Source organism: Felis catus, chromosome E1 (genome assembly GCF_018350175.1).
Source record: "Felis catus isolate Fca126 chromosome E1, F.catus_Fca126_mat1.0, whole genome shotgun sequence".
Taxonomy (NCBI): domain Eukaryota; kingdom Metazoa; phylum Chordata; class Mammalia; order Carnivora; family Felidae; genus Felis; species Felis catus.
This window is the reverse complement of record NC_058381.1, coordinates 5517037-5539729: the sequence shown is the minus strand read 5'-3', so window position 1 is coordinate 5539729 and position 22693 is coordinate 5517037. Positions and strand designations below refer to the sequence as shown.

Sequence of the window (22693 nt, the reverse complement as noted above, 5' to 3'; positions counted from 1 at the left end):
GTCAGCTGCGCCAGGATCGACGCCCGGAGGACACGCTTGGTGGGGGACATAGAGGCAGGGAGTTGCCCCTAAGTTGGCCGTGTCCACCTCTGCCCAGGGAGAAGGAGTCTACCTCGCGCGGGGACCTGCCTGGTGTGTGCCTGGTTTAGGTTTGCTCTCAAAGGCAGGAGGGGAGTCGAAAAGCACAGGAGAAGGTGGAGAGTGGTAACCAGCTAGAATTCTGACCTCAGCCTCTATTTTGTCCTCCTCTGCCCTGGGAGGATTTAGGACCCTGCCTCCAACCCACCTTTCCAGGGTCATTTCCAGCTGCCTCCTACAGGCGTCCCGTGGCCCCATCACTTCCCTGTACCCCAGTAAAGGGGGTCCTATGTCCCATCCCTTTGGCCTTTCCCTTCTCCGTGTCTTTGTTCCCGAGGCATCCCCACCCACAATGCCCACCCTGCCCCACTCTTGTCACATTCTTCCTGCCCTCCAAGGGCTACCTCGAGTGCTCCACGAGGGCCATTTTAGGTCTCCTCCACTCGGAGAAAAGGCTTTCCTTCTTTAAATCCTCCCCCACGCTCCTCGGGATCGATTTTATGGCACTTCCCTCTTGTCTGGCCGGGAAGATACCTCAGGAAGCCTGGCATTGTTTTTCTCATCCTCGCTCAACCCATAGTTAAGTTCCCCTGAATTGGACAGATCCCTGTGATTCCGACATCTGGGACAGGTCGCTCAGGTCTTAGGAGGTCTCTCTGCATCCCTGATCAGAGCTCAGGTACTCCTCTTAGGGAGGAACTCTTTCCCTCCCCAGATGCAAGACACCGAGGCTTTCGGTATGCGGCGGCTTCACGGCTAACGAATCTCAGAAATGGAGGTGACTTTGAAGACCATGCACTTAAAGCCTTCCAGGGTAGTGCTGCTCAAACCTTCGGGTGCGTGTGAATCGCCCGGAGATCTTGCTAACATGCAGATTCTAGAATCAGTAGGTTCGGGCTGCAGCCCAAGAGTCTGCATTTCAAACCAGCTCCCAGGGGATGCCCACATGCTGATGCCAGGATCACCCCTTGAACAGTAAGTTCTCCAGCATCTTAAGCTACGACGCTATGAAAAGCTACCACTGCTTGGTGCTTTGCACTCTGGCACATGTTATCTCGTGCCACCTGCACAGCAGCCCTGCATGGTAGGAGGTACTAATATCTTATGGATAATAAGATGGATGTCACAAAAGTCAAGGTCACATGGCTAGCATGGGACAGAACCAGGAGTAAAGGAACCCGTCTGACTCCAGCGACTCTCTCCTTCTCGGCACGTTCCTTCGTCCATAATTATCTAATGAGGGAAGTTTACATCACTGTCTGGAGGGCAGGAAGACCGAGGCTGAGGCCATGACTCCAGGCAGGAAGGGCTGGGATACCCTTATCCTGCCTCATCCATGATCTGCACAGAAGTGGAGTCCCAGAGTTATATGGTTATGTTCCAGAGAGTGGTGTCCTGAGAACTGAGATCATCAGGATTCCGTCCCACTTCGGGGCCGCCATGAAATCCTGGCAACCGTTCTTTGAGAGGCCACCTCCTGGCCACAGACTCCTGCTGGCGTAGGGGTGACCCAGCACTTTCCCGGACTTGAGAGCCCCATCAGCTAAGCTGTCAGGGTTCAGGAGACTCTTGGCAGTGAGCAGCAGAGAATGAGAGGACGCCAACTGCCAACGGCTGGCTCCTGAGAAGGGAAGATTCCCAAGGTGGATGACCAGTCAGTGCCAAGCCCAATGCCAGGAAGAGGCTGCGCTGGCCACAAACCTGCCCCTGGGGCCAACTTGAGCCATGGGTCGTGGCAAGAGGAAACTCAGATTTGGCACTAGCAAGAGATTAGAAAATAAGAAGTATGTAGCCCAGAGCTAGTAGAACTCTGAGCACACCAGCCTCTGGGAAAACCAAAGAGCTTGATCGTTTCTCCTCTCCCAATGGGGACTTAAAGACACACCAAGATTCAGGGTGCTGAAGGCTTTCTTTGGGCCTCCCCTCCCGCCTGAGCAGAAAAGGAGTCAGGCTGGCAGAAGCTAAGGAGCGATGCTTCACTGATTTCAATGTGCCAACAAGACATCCCTTTTGCCTCCCTGCCGGAGACATCCATCTGGGTTATTCCTCTTTTGAGTAGAACATACATGTACCCTGCAGGCGAGTTGAAATTTCCCAAGGCACCATAGTGTAATGGTTAGCACTCTGGACTCTGAAATTTCCCAAGGCAACTTCCCAGTGCATCCTGACCCCCTCCTTTGCCCTGTACTATCTCTCCTCTCCTCACATCAGCCCAGAGGATTGTTCCAGCATGGCCCAGTAGCCTCTGTGGGCCCGTGGCAGCGGGCCCACAGACAAGCCTTAAATAGGGACATGTATGGTCCAGGACTCAGCAAAGATCTGATGAATGGGGATTTTTCTCAACACCATGATTTGCTGAGGCAGTGTGGGTTGGGTGACGACTTAGATGCCACATCGCCTGCCCGTGTGTGCCATTTTGACCCAAGCACTGCCCTTAGAACACGGTGAACCTGAGAGGATGGCCAAGTTATGAATCGGCTTCCTCAGGGCCTCAAAGTGGGTCTCTCATGGAGAGTAGGGTGGGCCTACCTTAGAAGTGGACCCTTGGATGGCTCAGAAAGTTGGCTCTGATGGGTATCGTGTTCCTCAGCATCCTCTGCAAGGTTTAACTGCTACCAAAACTAACCTAGGTGACGACAGAGTCCTCAGTAAGACTGAGGAAGGACATAGCACCCTTTCTGCTTCTTGGAGGTGGGGGGGGGGCAGTCATGGGTGTTCTTGTTTGCAGGACCAACTTAGGAAAGAGCAAATTGTGGAAAAGCTGCCTTTAACCAAAATGGCTGAACTCACAAATGGAAGTATCCAACTGAGAGCTTTCAAAGGTCCTGCCCTGGGTTTTGTTCCGCCTTATTTCTTCCTGTTTGAACAGCAGTGATGTTGAGAAATGGATTCACCGTTCACGCACATCTGTCTTTGCTTCTGACGCAGTCCATTTTAACCAATTAACCACCATGTGAGGTTGACTCAATTCTAAGAAAACAGGGAATCACACTGATACCCCATATTCTCCTGAGTGGGAGGCTCAGGGACAGCCTATGCGTGCTGGCCTGAATCATGGGAAAGACCACTGACTAAGGCTGAGCACACAGAGTCAAAGCCTGGTTCCTGGGATTCAGCCATTAATCAGGAGCGAGAGCATACCAAGGGAGCTGTCCCATGGCGCAGATGAGAGCGATCCGGAGACAGCTGGGATCTGTGGTGCCCCCAGCCCAGAACCCAAGAGTTCCTCCCTGTTCTTCCCGCCCACCCTGACCTATGGAGAAGTCCAGGCAAGGATGTTCCCAGGTGGCACAGGCTTCTCAGAGGCCAATCTCAGGCCGGCCAGACCCAGCCTTCCCTCTCCCCTGCTACTGCACTTTCCCCGGCTCTCTGTTGCCATGGAGACCAGATGCCTTCTGAGCTCTGTGCTTTATCTGGAGCCCAGCCTTCGAACACCTTGGGTTTAGCGAAGCCCACTCACTCCCCTGGCTCCCAGAGTGTGAAAATGACTACGCTGGATTTCTTTAGCCAAATGGTTCGGGGGTCCCCTGGCCACAATCCACAGGATGGTCTGCAGCCTCTTGCTCAAACCGTGGGGGTGGGGGGGCGTGGCCTGCCCACCCATTCTTTCTTTTCTAGAAGAGGAGACCACATTTCGAACCCTGTATGCCAGCCGTGGTGGCACCTGACAAACGGGCTGGTGGCAGAAGTGAGCACAGGGTCAGGGCCGAGTGAGGCTCAGCCCTGCCATGGGGCTCGGGCCAGGACGGACGGAAGGCAGCCGAGAAGGACAGTTCTGGATGGGCCTGAAGAAGTAGTTCCCTGACCTCAGTGTTGATTGGCTTCTCCGCTATATTCAGGACCCACTCCCACGTTACCCCTTGGACCTTGTCATTACCAAAAGCTCTGCCCCCTCTCACACTTCACCTCCCAGCCACCACGCTGACTGGTCCTCGCTTTCCCCTGCCCTGGCTTCCTATTCCTGGTAGAATGTTGACCCAGACTCCTCACTGGCTAACACCTGTCCACACGGGTCCCTGTGAGGACCCACCTCCCGCCTCATCCCCTGCTCAGGGGGCACATGCCACCAGTCCGGCACCCTCCCTCTGGATCGCTGCTCCTCGTCCTTAGATCTGGGGACCTGAGCCTCTGTGGGACTTGGCCAAGGCTACCCACGCCACTGCCCTCCCTGCTGAGACTCCTGAACTGGTCACTTCCAGCTCTGATCTCAGCACCTGCTCAGACGCCCCCAGCTCTTTTGGATGTAGCGGGTACTCTCCTGCCGTATCCTCTGCCTCAGACCCCACGCCCGGGCTGGCTGGGCGGTGGGGTGGGCCGTTTCCAGCCTGGTCCACAGGGAGCATGGTTTAGACAGAATGAGGAGACCCACTAAGGGTCTTTCCGCAGGCTCTGGAATGATCAGCTTCTTGCAACTGATCTCCAGGAAGCCCCACGGCCTCTGAGCACCTGGAGGCTGGGCATGGCCAGCTTCAGACAGCAGCCAGCTCAGTCTGAGTCTCTGGGCTCTAGAGGTGGGTGTCAAAGGTGCTCTGAAGCCACGCTGGCTGGGCCTGCTCGCGTGTCCTCATCAGGGCGACCAAGTGTCTCGTTCCCCTGGGACTGAACTAAGATGGCACCAGTTGGGGCAAACTGAGTTGGTTGACCAACTTCACCCTCACTCGCAGCTGATGACCTTGCCTCTCCAAGTCACCGAGCACCAATGGCATATGTCCACCTGCATGACCCCGGGGCCGTATACTCTCTGCCTCTCACCTGCGGTGGATTTCTCCGGTGGACTTTGCTCCTGGTTGAGACCAGCCCCTCCGCCTACACGGTAGATCCCACTACCAAGGACGCCACTTCTGAAACACCCTCCCCCGCCCCACGTCATCGATTTTCCCGTCTCCGCTGGACCATTCCTATCAGCATGTGGATACACTGTGACTTCCCCCGTCTTAAAACAAAACACAACTGTCTTTACATCACGCTCCCTTCCAGCCACCGCCCTCCTTCCTATCCCGTTTCACAACAAAACTCTACAGGGCCGTCCGCACCTGCGGTTTCTTATTCCTCTTCTCCTGTTTTTCTTACTTTAAAAACCTTTTACAGCGTTCTGTCACGGGGCATTTCAGACGCATCCCCGAGTGAAGAGGCTGGTGTAACAAACCCGGGTCTTCTCATCACCCGGTCTGCCTCGATTTCGTAGAAGCACAACCCAGACCTCATCCATCCTCTCTTGCCTCCATCTGACATACGTGTGTCTCCTCCATCAGATACACATGTGCCTTCCCCATGGCTGCTTTGCCAAGCTCACCAACGACCTCCGTGTTACCAGGTCGCGTCTAGGAGTCACTGCTCGGGCCTCGGCCCATTGGACCTCTCTGTGTCTTAAACACCTGATCACTGTCCCCCTTGGGAACACCTGCTTTGCTTCCCCCTCAATTTCCAAGGCCACACACACTGCCCTGGTTTTCTTGCGTCCAGACTAGTCTCCTCCCTAGGCACCCTCCCCATCTCCCCAGCCTCTCCATATTGGGTGCCCAGCGGCTTCCTCCGGGAGCCTTGCTCGCCTGGAGGCGACACTCTCCCCAGCTGATGTCATGTGGTCTCCCAGATTCACGCCCCGGAAACTCCCACATTCACATCCCCAACCTGGATGTCTCTCCTGAACTTAACGTTTCCGCATGGATGATCTGATTAATAAGCATCTAAAACTTAATAGGGAGCCAGACTGAGTTCACCTCACCCCGAACCTCGGCCTAAACCCTGTCCCTCCCGGAGACTTCCAGCTTCCTAGTGCTTCAAGCCAAAAACGTTTTGTTTCTCATCTTGCCTAGAATGGTATCCAGATCCTTAAATGGCCCACGGGCCCCATGTGCTCAGGCCCCCCGCCCCTGGCTGACCCCACACTCCAGCTCCTTCTGGTCAATCCTCCCAGCTGTTCCCCACAGCCTGGCGGGGGACACATGGCTGTTCCCTTGTCCTAGGAGCCCCTTCCCCCAAATCCAGACGGCTTTGATCCTCTGCCTCCCTCAGTCTGTGCCCAGATGTCATTTTTCTCTGAAGCCTTGTGGATGCTCTTGTATGAACTACAACTCCCTCCCTTTCCCTGCCTTGTCTTGTTCCATAGCTCTTAACTCTATCCGGCATGCTTCATACGTTTACTTCTTTCTAACACCTCACACTGGCATGTAAGATTGTCTGCTGCATCCTCCGTGGCTACGATGATGTCTGGCACGGAGCAGGTGCTCAACGTACGTGCTCACCTGAAGGAACGAATGACCAGGAGTGACAGTGTCTGCCTCCTACAAAGGGGCAGTGACTTTGGAGTGCCTACCTTTTAGTGAAGGCTGCAGGGCTCTCTCTCTCTCTGTCCCAAACACACATACACTCTCCCTCTCTTTCTCTCTCTCTCATGCACACCCACACGCATGCGTGTGCCCATGTGGCTCCTGGCACGGTGGAAAGGCCCGGCGAATACGGAGAAAGAGCAGAGGAGAGAACGCCCAAGTGCAGAAGACAGCCGCCATGCGTATGCGGGCATTGCTACCACCGCGGCCCATAAGGACTCGGCCTGGCATGGCCTGGGACACACAGGCGGAGATCCCTGGAATTAACGATACTGACACACAGGGGATCCTGGAAAAGAATCTTTCTAGCTCTTTTGATCAGACTCAAAAAACAACCAGCCCGACTGAGCTGTTCACCAAAATGCCGACGTGGAACAGGGTCCCCGTAAAGTGTGTTCATTTAGCCAGACCCTGAAAACGTATCTGAGCAGACTGAGCTTCCTTTCTGGAAGGACAGCCCCGGCTAATCCGGTGGCGGTGGCCCACTCCAGGCCCGTCTTTTTTTGGCGTGACTTCCTACCTTGCAAGATGTGCGCCTCTAAAAAGAACAACCATTGGCTATGGAGTGTTTACCACGCGTGTGCGTCCTGTGGAGCCACTGCCCACACGCTGCCTCGCCACCCGCCCTCTTCTCCAACAGGTAGGATGTGTGGTGGCTGGGGGCATGATCTTTGGAAACAGGACTGGATTTGGGATGAGCCAGTACTGACCATGTGACGTTCACTCATGCAAATTACTCAACTGCTCTACTTTGACTTCTCTTTCCCCAGCAAAAGGGGGTAACAAGAGTTCACCCACGGGGTCGTCATGAAGGTGAAAATGAGACGGCACATGTCAGAGTGCCGGAACATTGTTAAGTGCTCGGCAAATAGCCTTTATCATTGGGATTTCACTGTGGCAGCCTCGGAGATGTTCTGTTTCCCTAAAGACAGCTCTGGGGTCCTGCGTGGGGGTCGGCGTGATCCTATCTAATGAACAGAGGAAAGGTTTTAGGGGGAACTTGGTCTAAACTCATGGTCACTCTGATCCGCATTTTCCTTGGCCTTGACTTCCATTTCTCCTAAGGGATCAGCAGGGAGGAGGTCAAAGGAAGAAATCAGAGCAGCGGGCACATGGAGAAGTAGCTCCTTAGAAGAAGGACAAAACAGGGGCGCCTGGGGGGCTCAGTCAGTTGAGCGTCCAACTTCAGCTCGGGCCATGAGCTCATGGTTTGTGGCATCGAGCCCCGCATCGGGCTCTGCGCTAACGGCACGGAGCCTGCCTGAGATTCTCTCTCTCCCTCTCTCTCTCTCTCTCTCTGCCCTCCCCCTCTCAAAATAAATAAACTTCAAAGAAAAGAGGGAGAAGAAGAAGAAAGGGAAGAGTGAGAATTATAAAAGGCAGAGCACAGCCAGGCAGTTAGAAAGTCCTGAAAAGGGGCATCAGTAGAGTGTGGTACCTGTGAGCCCAAGGCGGTGCTATGCCCCCTAGGAGGTTGACCAATGACTGCGTGGTCTCCTAGGGGTCTCCTAACAGGACAGAGATGGAACAGGGGATTTTGGCGGTTATGAAGCCCCCAAGGCCAGATTTCCATTTCTTCTGATGTCTCACCTTTGCAAGCCCATTAGCCAAAAAACATCCCCTTGTTTAGGCTTTGTCTCAGAGGGTTTCATTCCCTGTGCGCCTACGGATCGCATTCTACAATAGCATCCCCAACCCCCAACTCTCTGAATTTGGAGGAGCGGCCACTGAAGCTAGAGTGCACTTCTCTCTCCACGATGCCTCTGGGGCCTTTGACATGGCAGACAGGACTGGAGGCATCCGAGCTTCCAAAGAAGGTTCCAGACACCGTTTGGAAGAGGGACGGTCAATGTATGATTCTCAGATAATCAGAATCTGATAGAAATACCTGTGCAGTTCAGTGATGCAGGTTGGTAGTGCGATGGTATTACCTTCTAAAGCAGGAGTTAGCTACCCCATTAGTTCTGAGCGTCACAGTGGGGCCACACGGCAGCCGGGTGCCATTAGAAGGCCTAATGCCAATGTAGTAGGAAGAAGGGAAAGTGGGAATTAAGGAAAAGGTCCCCAGCAGGCCGTAGGGGTGAAGCAAAAAGAAATAAAGAGAAAAAGAAAAAGAAAGGAATGAAACATACATGATATACAACTTGGAGTGGCTACCTTCCCATGGGGCATTAATATGGCACCACTTGCCTTATGGGCACCACTCAGAGCCGAGCTTTGGGTTGCTCTGCTGGAAGGGAGGATGGAGCTTGGCCCTTTTCCAGAGACCCAGGCTGTGTGCAAAGAAAGAGTCCCGATATCAGAAGGGGGGACTCCGTTTCCTCAGCTCCTCCCCCAGCCCCAGTCTCTTTGCTCATGAAACTCTAGTTGTTTTCTCAACTGGAAAATACACGCAGGGTACATTCCTGGAGAGAGGAGGTTTCAGAGGCCTTGATGGAAGGGAACGGAAGAGAGGATCTGGTAAGGGTGTGGCTGGGGGACCCGCCACGTACGCAGAGGGAGAGACGCAGGCAAGCTAAGATCAGGGCGAGCAACCAGCATCAGCACAGCCCCACACCCATGACAGGGTACAGTCTCCCCGGTGACTGAGACCCAAAGGACAGACAGGGGTAGAGAATCCCCTTTACGCTGCAGCTTTGTGTCCACTGCCTGATAAACGCATGGTCTGGCTGCGGCCCCCTTTTCTTGACACCCCAACAAAGCTTCTACCTCAGAGCCTTCCTGCTGCCTCTGCCTGGGATGCGGGTCTCTGCCCAATTACCCCCTTATCCAAGCTGCTTCCTGCCGCGGCCTTCGGTTTTCCCCCTGCTCTTAATCATCGAGAATTTATTTTGTCTGCTTCGCCCAACGGAATAGGAGTTTTCACAAAAGCAGATTCCGTTTCATCGACTTCTGAATATTGCTTAGCACATGGCGAGCCTCATGAAATATTTATTTGTTGAATGAATGTATGAGCCCCAAGCCATAACATTATATACATATAATATATATATATAACATTTATATATATATAGTTTATCAGTATTTATATTTATAATATATAAGTAACATTTATAACATTTATATATAGTTTATATATAGTTTTTATATAATATTTATATTTATATATAAATATATTAAACACTTATATATACATAAATAGTTCTTTTGATGAGCTGACATTTCAGGTTAGACCACCTACAAGGGATAGGGGTAAGGGTGGCAAACCACTGCAGCTGAAAAGCCTTGGTAAGAGTTGCCGTGTTCTGTTGGAAAAACTCAGATTTGGGGGCACCTGGGTGGCTCGGTCGGTTAAGCGTCCGACTTCGGCTCAGGTCGTGATCTCTCACAGCTCGTGGGTTCGAGCCCCGCGTTGGGCTCTGTGCTGACAGCTCAGAGCCTGGAGCCTGTTTCGGATTCTGTCTCTGTGTCTCTCTGCCCCTCCCCTGCTCACACCCTGTCTCTCTCTCTCTCTCTAATATAAATAAACATTAAGAAAAAGAAAGAAAGAAAGAAAAATTCATATTTGTAGCTTTGAGGTAGGAGTGCAGTAGTCAACCCCCAAAATGGCCCCCAGGGATCCCTGTGTGGCTCCCCCCTCCATCCCGCCATCTGTAATAAAGCTGACTTGTGTAAGCAAGAAGATATTGAGAAGATGACAGAATGTAACCCACAGGCTTGGTGTCATAATAGACACGCGGACTTCTTTCTTTCTTTTTCTTGGATCGCCCACTCTGGGGAAGCCCGGCCACCATGTTGTCAGGACACACAAGGTAGCCCATGGAGAGAACGTCACGGGGAGGAACTGAGGCCTCCTGCCAACAGCCAGTGCGATGTGCATGCACGATTCTGGAAGCAGGTCCTTCCACCCCGGTCAAGCTTTCGGATGAGGTAGCCCCTTGCTGCAATGTCGCCAGGAACCTCGTGAGAGACGCCCACCCCAGAAGCATTCAGTTCAGCTGCCCCCGAATTCGGGACCCGCTGAAGCTACGGGACATGATACGTGTTTGCTATTGTCTTAAAACGCGACATTTCAGATGTGTTCATTTCGCAGCGATAGGTAATTATCGCCAAGCAGATGACGTGGGGGCTGGCCGTCCTAGGTTTGAGCCGATATGGGTAGGACTAGGATGATGTCTTTCATCCGTTAACCGTGCAGCCCCACCGCCCTTCTGGTCCCAGTTTGATTCTGCGACTCTGAGTAGCCACAAATGCCACCTGTATCCTCAATAAACTTTATTTAGACACAAAGAGACACAACAGAAAATACATACACAGATACAGATTTGTTTGGTTGTTTTTTTTTTTTTTTTTCTCTACAGGGTGAACAAACATCACACAGGGAATTTAAAAAGTCGTTGCATGGAATGTACGAAAAACTCGCGAAGTTCCTTGTTCGCTCACACTTAAAAGAGACACATATTGCGGAGGAAGACAGGGATCGTTCCATCCCTACAACAGAATTCACAGTTGGTCTATAACAGTACACAGGTGTCAGGAAGGTAATCGGAGGAGTCAGGGATTCAGTTATTTCATAGGACAGAATGCTCACAACACTAGGAGGGCTCTGTTTAAACAAAAGACAGAATCGAGGACTCCATACACCCCCCCCCCACCCCCGGACAGATGCTCTGCAAGCTGTCGGCTAGGTCATAAAGCAGCTCAGCAGAAATGCCACGTTAGCGTTCCTCTGGAGGTCGGAAGGGCTGCGTGACCTCTACCTTTGTGTCCACACCACAGAGAGATTGTGTACAGACACACATGTAGGACACAGCAACTCTCGCCATGCACGCTGGCTTAGAAACCCACGGTGCGGACCGTTGACATACATCGGTTTATAAAATGTGGCTTTACAAAGGAAAAGGAGGAAGAACCAAGAGGAGAACACGCTTCGCATCTGCCGGCAAGGTTTCTCGCCACTCTGCCTGCGGTCCCTCCTGCCGGGGGGACGGCGCAGGGGTGGGCTGGGGGGGGGGTGTCGTCTCTTGCAAGTCTATGGGCCCTCTAAAAGTCACACCTGGGACCTGCCTTCCCGTCAGAAGCCACATATGTCACCAGGCAGGCCACGCTGCAAGGGGAACCCCCCTCAACTTATTCCTGTCCCGGAACGTTAGCCTCCTCCAACGTCACCTTCCCATTTCAGCTCGGGGCTCCCCTAGGCAACCTCTGTATTTTAGTAAAAAATGGTTTCCACTGTACCCTTCGTGTGTCCTCTTCCTAACGTGACAAATCCAGATGAGATGAAGTTATGGAGATCGGGTCCTCCACTTCGGTGGGTATCCTTCCCATAATGTCCTGCAAGAAGACGGGGCACAGTTACCTGGTGCACCCATGGGCACCCGTCGCTGCAGCTCCCCCAGAGGCAGTGAGGAAGTTCATTTCCGAGCCAGCAGCTGAGTCAGAAGGTAGCAGCCGTCAAGGAGAAATACGTACATCATTTTATAAACACGTATATCATGTCATATATATACAGTGTATATAAAAAGTATATAGATCAAGTATATATACACGTAGGTGTGTATATATATACACACGCGTGTACATATATACATACAATTGTGTATATACACATATATATGTATATTATATGTGTATATACACATAAAAGTGTGTGTGTATACATATATATATATATATATATATATATATATATATATACGCAACTGCACAACAAAGACAACAATTCTGGGAAGGTTACATGGAAAACAGAGTGGGGGGGGGGAAGGAACAGGTGGCTAGATTTTGGCATTTCTGACCGAGCGCACCAGAACATCAGTCTATTTGCCCGACCATCGTCACCTCTGTCCCAGCTTCCCTCTTTCTCCATCTCGCCTTAGTCATTGGTTTCCTCTCTTTCCGAAGCACGGAGGCATGGGTCTGTCTGGTGGGGACAGCTCTCTGTATGTGCCTCTGCTTATAAGTCCCATCACATCCTAAGGAACTACAGTCTCACGGCTTAGGAGAGATCCAGAATGGTGGTTGTAAAACACTGGGAAAATATTTACTGCTTTCCCCTCTTGACTTTTCTGCAATAAGATCTTATTCTGTGCCAGCCCCACGTGCCCATCTACCTGCGGGGCCGGACGGAGGAAAGGTCGGGGCGGGCTCAGACCCTGGGCGAAGAAATCCACAGAGAAAGAGAGATACATTCCTCTTCTGACATTCAAAACACGGTTTCACAAGTGTTCTTGAAACGCAGGTGTTGTAAAGAAAGAAAGGACTCCGTAAATGCCATCCTGAGGTATATACACAGGAAAATGGAGAAGAGCCACATTTTTGTCGTATTTGTACAAGAGTGCATGAAAAACTGTACCTGGAATTAACACAACGTGCAGAAGTACCTAAGACGTAATGGTAAGTTCAAAAGTGGACAGAAAATGCTATATTAAATATGACCACAGTGCTGTAAACAATTCAAACCAGCGCATTAAAAAAAACTGAAAGAAAACACATCCGATGCTCACAACGGCCCTCAGATCATTGGAACTTGAGTCGTACTTCTCTCCTTTCAACGTTTCCCTATTTTCCAAGATTTCCCCCCCTTTAGTAAGTAGGTCAGTTTTATAATACAACTAGGTAAAATAAATTTCTAATGAAAAAGCTGCATGGGGATTGTAAAGACAACCCAAATCACATTTTTTCTTAAGAGGGCACCCTCTCAATTAGCAGATCTCAAACCTAGGTGCATGCTGGAACCATTTGGAAGCTTGTAAGAATGCAAATGTCAGACACAACTCCAGGGGTTCTGATTCCGTTGGTGAGGGTCTGGGCTTACAAACTCTGAGAGCCACTGTCTTAGCCCCTCAGGAACTTAAGAGAATCTTGCCACCATTTCTGCGATGCCCTCCACTCTGGAATAGATACTCATTCCTCAGGGTCCACAGCCTCCCAAAAGGAGCTCTCTCGCTGTAAAATACTGCGGTCACAACCCAGAATTTGACAGAATGGGATTATTTGATAGAATGGGAGCTGGGCTAAGAGGCTTCAAGCTATGTCACAGCTCCAGAAACCAGCCTCTAGTACCTGGAGAAATGCATCCTCATCAGGGATCAGCGGGGAGGGGGTGTCTGGAAGGGTGAGCTGCAGGGAGGGAGGGAACCCTGTCCTGTAACAAGGCCACTTTCTCCCCAACCCCACCCCCACCCCCAAGCAATGACAGGGCAGGAAAAGGAAGTAACAATTCAGAACGGTCATAAATTCGGACCTCATTAATTCAGAACCTGCGATACATCCTGCAGAATTTGGGCTGGCATATTTTTGTGCTCTTTTATAAATAAAATTTTTGATAAACAAATCAATACTGGGGAAGACAGAACATAAACAGTGCGTGTGCTACTTACAAATCATTTCTTATCTGTCAGCTGGAACGAGGTCCCTTGGGACTGAGCAGTGCCCTAGCACTTTGGGGCTCTGCTGGTTTAACGAGCAAGTTTTCTGATCACCTACTATGCACCAGGCAGAGACACAGCCTCTGAAAACACGGTGTCAGGGTTTCGGGAAGGGGGCGGGGGTTGACATCATAGCAGCGAATGTTTTGTAGTATAATGCGGCTTACAGAACTTTTTCACATGTACTGTTGTTTTAATATAAAAAATTTTTTCTAATGTTTATTTCTTTCTGAGACAGAGAGAGACTGAGCATGAGTGGGGGAGGGGCAGAGAGAAAGGGAGACACAGAATCCGAAGCAGGATCCAGGCTCCGAGCTGTCAGCACAGAGCCCCACGCGGGCCTCGAACTCACCAACTGTGAGATCATGACCTGAGCTGAAGTCGGTGGCTCAACCGACTGAGCCACCCAGGCGCCCTCTGTTTTCTGAAAACTTGAACCACTACCGCATACGTATGTTGTCTGGGATTATCATTGTTCCCCCATCTACTGATAGAAAAAGGAAAGCCAGACCAGAGGTAGATGATGAGGCCAATGCAGGCACCCAGTTTCTCCCACCACAAACCACATGTTCCCTCCATCATGCGCACCTGGCTTCATCTACTCCCCACAAGAGCCTTGTGGAAAAGTCACGTTCCCAAGTTCAGGGAGCTAGTTAGCGGTAAATCCTGACTCCCCAGGCTCCCACCTTTGTACAAGTCTGACACGAGCCACCTCACCTGGTGGTCTGAACGGTCACAACTGTGCAGCTGTGACTCTTCCCTGAGACTTGAACCCCATGGAAACACTAACTCAGGAGCAGTCTACCTGGTGATGAGTAAGTTCACGGAAGTTGCAGTTCAGGTTCCAACAAGCTTCAGTACGGAGGCTTGGCGTTGGGTAGAGAAAAGACATGGTGAGGGGTCAGGACCAAGAGCGGTGACAGGAGTCACGAATTCTATGGGCACATCGGTTTGGAAAATATTGAGTTATGTGAAATGAAAAGTAACCATGGAAACCAAGGCTAGGGACCAGTCAATGAGCACCCACATCTCCAGGGAACCCTTACATTTTTCAAAGGTCTCTCTCAGGACGCATGTCGGGAAAGAAAGCAGCCAGTGACACGGAGTTGGAGAAGACAAGGTGAGAGCTTCAGCTTTTGTTGGAGCTGCGGTCTTCAAACTTGAGCACAACAAGCTCACGGGGCGGTACCCAGATTGCTGGGCCCCAGCCCCAGAATTCCTGACTTACTAGGGTCAGAGGTAAGTTCATGCCTGACAAGTTCTCAGGGGATGCTGATGATGGCCGCAGGTCCAGGGACCACACTTTATGAACCACCGTGTTAGAACTACCGACGGGTCCAGCTTGAGCTGGGTACAGGGCCAATGTTGGGGGGGGGGGTCAAGGTCTAGAATGCCTTACATCATGAACAAGGGTAGCATGATGGGAAGAACAATCGGTAAACGCACTGCTCTCTCCGCCGTCACCACATCCGGAAGTCCAAAGTCACAGGGACAGCACTGAGGTTCAAGTTCAACTGTCCCCCTGGCAGGAGGCAGGTGGCAACTAAAGAGAGACCTGGGGCAGGGTTCTGGAGTCGTGCAATGGTGGTGACTCCGGTAAGGAAGTGACTCTGAGTAACTAGAGAGAAAGCTTCTTTGTGAAGGAGATTTGCCGCAAGAAACAGGAGGGGGAAATGAGGTAACATCTGAATGGTGATTTCAGTAAGATGTGACAGCAGTCTGCATCTGTGAAATGAGACCAACAGCCAAGGGAGGGAAAGAAACTGAGCAGGACAGTTTGCCTGGGCTGTAAATACAGCCAACAGAGCGCGTCCTGAAGGAGACCAGTCAAGTAAAGCCAAGGGCACTCGGTGGGGAGGAGGACAGAGAGACAGAAATGCTGGGAGAGGACAGACAGACAGGACAACTCCAGGAGTTTCCATCGATGCCCGACAGTATTCCCAGAAGAGACACAGAAGGGATAATTCAGAAGCAATGATTAAAAGTTAATAGATTTTCGTTTTCCTGAGCAGATGGCAAGACTTCAGTCTTTAGATCAAAAGACAAAAGGCAAGATCAAGCATCACACTATATATGAGAAGGGACCAAAGTCCAGATATACTCTAGTGAAATGGCTTTCAAAAAAATAAAGGAGGGGCACCCGGGTGGCTCAGTCAGCTGAGCGTCTGACTTCGGCTCAGGTCATGATCTCACGGCTCATGGGTTCCAGCCCCACATCAAGCTCTGAGCTGACGACACAGAGCCTGCTTTAGATTTTGTCTTCCTCTCTCTCTGCCCCTCCCCCACTCATTCTCTCTCTCTCTCTCTCTCTCTCTCTCTCTCTCTCAAATAAACATTTAAAATTTAAAAATAAATAAATAAATGGGGCACCTGGGTGGCCCAGTAGGTTGAGCATCTGATTTCGGCTCAGGTCATGATCTCACGGTTCGTGAGTTCAAGCCCCACGTTGGGCTCTGTGCTGACAGCTCAGAGCCTGGAGCCTGCTTCGGATTCTGTGTCTCCCTCTCTCTGCCCCTCCCCCACTCACGCTCTGTCTCTCTCTCTCTCTCTCTCTCAAAAATGCATAAACATTAAAAAACTTAAAAAAATAAAGGAAAAAAATGAATAAATTAGTTAATTAAAATTTTAAAAAATAAAGGAAAATATCATCTTTATAAAACACTTGAAAAAGTGGGGGAGGGGAAGTGAGGCAAACTTTTGAAGAATTTTGAGACTTTTATTTCCATAGAGACAGACACTGTTCACGGAAGAACACATACTCTGGACCAGGCTCACAAGTTCAAACCTCTCTGTCTGTTTTCTCAACCGCAAAAGAAAAACAGTAATGTTTGTTTCATTGGTTGTGGAGGAGATTAAATGAGGTAACATATATAAGGTGTTTAGAGCAAGGCTAAGTTTGCTAATATTTTTCAGTAGAGATGTTTGGACTCCATTCCTCCAAAACTCATTGAAAATAATTAAAAGAAAAAAGAATAGAAAAAAAATTTCCACAAGGGAAAAAAATACCAGACTTTTCATTTACTAGAGGTGGAAAATACACACCCACAACCACATACAGAAATACAAAAAAAAGAGTTAAGTATCCGACTCTCGATTTAAGCTCAGGTCACGATCTCACAGTTCCTGAGTTGGAGCCCCCCCCATCGGGCTCAGTGCTGACAGCGTGGAGCCGGCCTGGGATTCTCTGTCTTCCTCTCTCTCTCTGCCCCTCCCCTGTTCATGTTCTCTCTGTCTCTCTCTGTCTCTGTCTCTCTCTCAAAATAAATAAGTAAACTTTAAAAGAAAAAGAGAGAAAGAAAAGGAAAGAGAAAAGAAAAGAAAAGAAAAGGAAAGGAAAGGAAAGGAAAGGAAAGGAAAGGAAAGGAAAGGAAAGGAAAGGAAAGGAAAGAAAAGAAAAGAAAAGAAAATCAATTCAAAGGGTACTAAAGGCCAAGGCATGAAAAACCAAACCTTAAATCTGCTACAAAAGAAAACTGGACAATCCGTTAATGATCACAAAGCAGGGAAGGATCTTGAAACAAGGAGAAAAAGGCACAGACTCAAGAGGAAACAAAGTGAGCGTTTTTAAGCCACGAAACATCAAAAAACTGTAAGCCAAAGGCTAGAGATATATATTTACGTGAATATCCAAGACTCCCAGAGAGCTTCACATTAATAAGAAGCTGAAAGAACCCAACAGAAAACGCAGCCTTAAGAGATGAATAGACAAGTCACAGCAGAGAAGACCCGAAGGGACGATACACACACAGAGTGGCCTTCAATCTCACAAGTAATCAGGGAAATTCAAATTAAAGCCATAATGAGATATCATTTCATACCCAGCAGACTGGCAAAAATGAAAATGCCCAACGCAACCAACTCAGATAAGCAGGAACACGAACTCTCGGACATAATGCTTTGGAAAGAACTTTAGCAATGGCTAATAAAGTTGAAGATGGATATAGTGTAGAACCAGCAATGGCCCCTTTTGGTAGATAAATCCTCACACATGTGCATGAGGAGACAGGCAAGAGCCATGTTCATATCGGTATTGTTTGTAATAAAGACAGAACGGGGGCGCCCTCTATTCCTACCAAGAGAAAAAATGATAAATAATGGTATACTCATACGATGTAACCCTATTCGACAGGGCAAACGAAATGAACCAGAGCTCTAAGTAGCAAAGGTGGGGGGGGGGGGGATTGTCAGTTCCTAATGTTGAGTACACTAAGCAAGCTGAGGAAAACCAGGATGCCATCATACGGGGAGAGTTATAAAACATGCAGTACAACACTCTATTGTTTCAGGATATGTGCACATGTAGTGTCAATACAAGTACAAAGAGATTCAGGGAAATGATAAATACTTCAAAACAGATACTTCTGGAGGTAGGGAGTGGAATGTAATTGAGGAAGGAAGGGTATATGAGGTGCTTGTGTGTTTTAGTTCATATGCTGGGTAGTTGAGGACATAATTCACTGTTAAGTAATTATTGTTATTTTATTTGTTAGATGATGGATGGATGGATGGATGGATGGATGGATGGATGGATGGACAGACAGGTATGTGGATGGATGGGTGGGTGGTTGGGCTGGTGGGTGGGTGGGTGGGTGGATGAGAAAAGGAATAAGTGAATGAATGGAATGAATGTGTAGGTGAATAAGTGGATGGGTGGATGGATGGATGCATGGATGGATGGATGGATGGATGGATGGATGGATGGATGGATGGACAGATGGACGGATGGACGGATGGATGGATGGATGGATGGATGGATAGATGGATGGATAGATGGATGGATGCATGGATGCATGGATGGATGCATGGATGGATGGACAGATGGGTGGATGGATGGATGGATGGACGGACGGACGGACGGACGGATGGATGGATGGATGGATGGATGGGTATGTGGATGGATGGGTGGGTGGGTGGTTGGGCTGGTGGGTGGATGGATGGGTGGATGAGAAAAGGAATAAGTGAATGAATGGAATGAATGTATGGGTAAATAAGTGGATGGATAGATGGCTGGCTGGATGGATAGACAGCTAGGTTTTGGTTAAGTACCTGTAACCCAAGTATTTTATTCACCACCAAATTATCCTTCAACAATAAAGGAAACAGAGTCTCCAGTTTTGAGAACTCAGAGACTACAAGCCCCACAAATTCTCCTTGGGGGAAGGGGCAAGATACGTGATGATGAAATCCATCAAGCAAGACGCAAAACTACAGAATTTCTAAAAGCAAGGATGTATTTATTTATAATCTTCAAACAGTACCCAAATCCCAAAAGCCATGAAGAAGAGACTGGTCAATGGGATCACACACTTGTAACATTTCACAAATTGTCTGTATTGGCAGAAACAAAGTTAAGCGGTGCTGGATTGGCCCTGGAAAACCTGGCATGCAAACAGGGCAATAAAAGTACGTTATCATGATGCAACAAAACCGAAAGTAGCATCCGTGATCAGAGGAACAGCTCTCCATCTTTAGAGCCTGCTTGAAACGCTCTCAGCACGCTCTAAGCACGGACAGGGAGCTGGTCTCTGAAAGGCCGAAATGGTGCCGGGCCCACTGCTGAACTTGTCTGTGGAAAAATACGACAGAGACAAAACCCAAAACACACGGCGAACCCTGGGAAAATATTCTTAATACATGTGAGACAGGACTTTTCCCTTTGTTTACAAAAAACAGCTCAATTGTATCAATAATCATAACACCCTAGAAAAAAATGCACAGAGGATAGGAATAGGTAATTACATCCCCTGGGGAAAAAAAGAAGTCTTTTTTTAAAAGGCCCCTGGATATGTAAAAGATATGATTAACCCTGAGTCATAATTAAGGAAATGCAAATCAAAATATGCAGGATCTTTCTAAGGGCGCCTAGGTGGCTCTGTCAGTTAGGCGTCTGACTTTGGCTCAGGTCATGATCTCACAGTTCGTGAGTTCGAGCCCCACGTCGGGCTCTGTGCTGACAGCTCAGAGCCTGGAGCTTACTTCGGATTCTGTGTCTCCCTCTCTGTCTGTTCCTCCCCTGCTCTTGCTCTGTCTCTCTCCCTCTCAAAAATAAATAAACACTAATTTTTTTTAATATGCAGGATCTTTCTAAAAAATGAATCGATTCGGCAAAACGTAAGCATTGGAGGACACCCGATGCCTGGACGACCGGCTCTCTCTAGCTGCTGGTGGAGGATGTCAATGAGTGTACCTACTTGAAGGACAAGCCTTTGACCTGGCATCTCACTGCTATGAATTTACCCTCCAAATATGTCTCCTGGGCTTCCCATTACATATGAACCAGGCCAGATAGTATGGCATCAACTTCGGTAGTCCTGGCAACGGGCAGCGAATAATACTGGAATCCATGCATCCAGTGGAATACTATACAGCTGTTATAAAGAGGCATCTCTGTGCATACAGAGGCGGGAAGACCTCCAAGATAAAATTTAAAAATAAAAATAAAAATAAAAAGCAAGGAGTAGAGCAATGCGGCAGTAGGATCCTTTTTATATACACAACAATGAAAATAATGCAGCGAGGGTATGTAGAGACCCATCACAAGTAGGATGTTTTATACAAACGGTCCTTTTGTCTGGACATAATGATGCACGCAAACGACAACAACCTCCTTTTCTTTCGGGAGAGGTCCTGGGATGAAGAAGGGGGGGTGTTTACCTTTGAAAGATTTATCACTTTCTTTACTGTTTGAACTTTCTAAACACATACATGCATTATTTTTTAGTTTTGTACTATTTACAGAGTTTCTCTGGGCTTAGGGAGTGGGATCATGGGCCCGTCTTTGTTCTTCTCTTTGTACTTCTTTAGGTGGGGGATAAAAACTCTAATAAGTGTCATTTTATAAAAAGAAATACAAGGGCCAGGAAGTAAGGGGGGCCACTTCTCCCTCTGTAAATGACAAGGCATTTATCAAACACAGATCCTAATACCCACCCGGCCAGAGGGTAGGAAGGATTAGAGGAAATCCCAGGTATAAATCGTTTCACCTAATACTCTGCACCAATAAGCCTCAGTAAATGGGAGCTGCTGTTCACATAAAGGCTCAAGTCTTTCCTTCTTCCCATGCAGGTAACTCAAGGGTCCTCTTACGGTGCCCCAAGCTGACCTCAGGCCAGAAAGAGTCAAGAGCAAAAGACCTTGGGCTTTGCTATCCTGCCTGATGGCTCTTCCCCAGAGAAACCCCAAAGCGCCTTCCTGCTCCCCAGAGCTCTCACCCGTGTCTCCACAACGGGGAGTGGGCTGGCAGCCAGGAGGCCTGTGTTCCTCCACGCAGTCACTTTTTGTTGAGCGAATGAGGCAGTTCTGAGCTCATTCCGCCAAGGTAAACTGGGGGCAGGCCAGGTCTAATTGCACATTGTACTGACAATGACTATTTACTAGTCTAACAATCTCGAGAGACTAGCTACTGGGAATGCTTTATTTTATGTGTCAATTCTAGGGCTTGCTCACACAAGCACAGGGGGAGTCTGTGCAGTTAGCAGAGCTGTTGGCAAATACCGTGGCGATGCCACAGATCTGCCCTCTGGCGTCTTCCCTCTGCAGACTCCACAGCTGGGAGAGCTGGGGATGGTCACCAGGTGCATAGCCCTCCCGGTGGAGGCCATGTGTCCCCAGCCGTGAGGGCTCAGGGTAAGCAATCCCAGGCTGTCTGGGGAACTGCCTTGCCCAACACTCTCATGTGACAAAGAAGGAGACAGAACCCCAGAGACGTTGAGTAGAGGCCTTCTCAAGGTCACACAGGTTGATGGTTTGGGAACCCGGACCCTGAACTCTTGACTTTCAAGATGGGGCTCTTCATCCTATCATTCTGCTCGAGGACAGCAGGGTCTCTCATCAGATACAGAAGGTCAGGATCACAAGCAGGGTGGGGTTGGCGCCGGGGGGTGGGGGGGGCACGTAATCTAGAATACATCTTGATAACCGTCGCACCAGGGGCAAATTCTCCAGAAAGTCATTCCTAAACCAACCCCTTTCCATTCAAATCCATGTCCCCCGAACCACAAGGTTTGTTGGTTTGAATTTAAGAAAACTGGTACTTTGTGTTTGAAACCAAAACGGACAAACAAAAATACAAAGATGTACTCTCTAAAGGTCTCCGGCTGTGGTCAAGGGCACACTCTAGGTCAACCTCATCCTCTGCAAGAGGGGAGCTCTGCTGTGGTCTCCTGTATATTATACAGGCTTCGGGGTAAGGTTTCTTGTTTCAGAGAGCATTATGTGGCTCAAAAATAAATGTCCGAGACCACACCTCTAGTGCATCCTAATTATTTACCAAGGGGAGGAGAGAGAGAGAGGATGACTTGATGGTGACATTAATCTTGGGATATTTTAGGAGGAGGGCTAAATCCTCCCCCTCTCCCCCTGCCACTGAGATAGAATCAGGGAACGTTACAGCTGAAGGACTGTTCAAGGGCATCTCTTCTAGCCTTGATATTTGCAGATGAGGAAACTGGAACTGGGAAGCAAAAGCAGACAGTCCAAGGTCACCGGCTGCCGGCTGTGACTGAACACCCCATCTTCTCCCAGAAGAACTTTCCCTAATGCACCAAGGAGCCCACAGCCTCCTCCATGCCCGAGGAAACGGTGCAGAGGTTGGTTTCTATTTCAGGGGACCCCAGCGCGCCATTTATTTTCTCCTCAGATGTGCTGGCTGTAATCCCCTTGGAAAGATGCCCAGAGTCGAACCAAATTCCCGTCTCTGACTGCGATCCCCATTTCGGTTCTGGCTCATTCCTGAGAGCAGGACCCTGGCCAAGAGTCCCGAAGAGAATCTGAATGGATGCAAGGATGCAGGCTGTTTCCACAAAGAGGGAAGACTCGCCCTGGCTCCCAAGCCTGAGGACTTGTGGGGAGGGGTCGATTAAGAAATCTGTGAATTGCTCAAGTCCCCTCTTGTTATCGCCTTGCAGACTTACAGTGGGG

The 22693-nt window shown here is 49.5% G+C and overlaps 1 protein-coding gene across 4 annotated transcripts in view; it reads right to left on the bottom strand.

Moving 5' to 3' along the window:
• The window catches only part of SHISA6 (shisa family member 6), a 279136-nt gene that overhangs the window by 135065 nt on the left and 121378 nt on the right, over positions 1–22693 (bottom strand). For 2 of the 4 annotated variants that reach the window (XM_003996297.6, XM_023244668.2), the window contains exon 3: positions 11586–11681. The exons of the other annotated variants lie outside the window; for them this stretch is intronic. In XM_003996297.6, coding sequence (XP_003996346.2) covers positions 11586–11681 — 96 coding nt within the window. The remainder of the gene's footprint in view (positions 1–11585; positions 11682–22693) is intronic. 4 annotated transcript variants of the gene reach the window in all.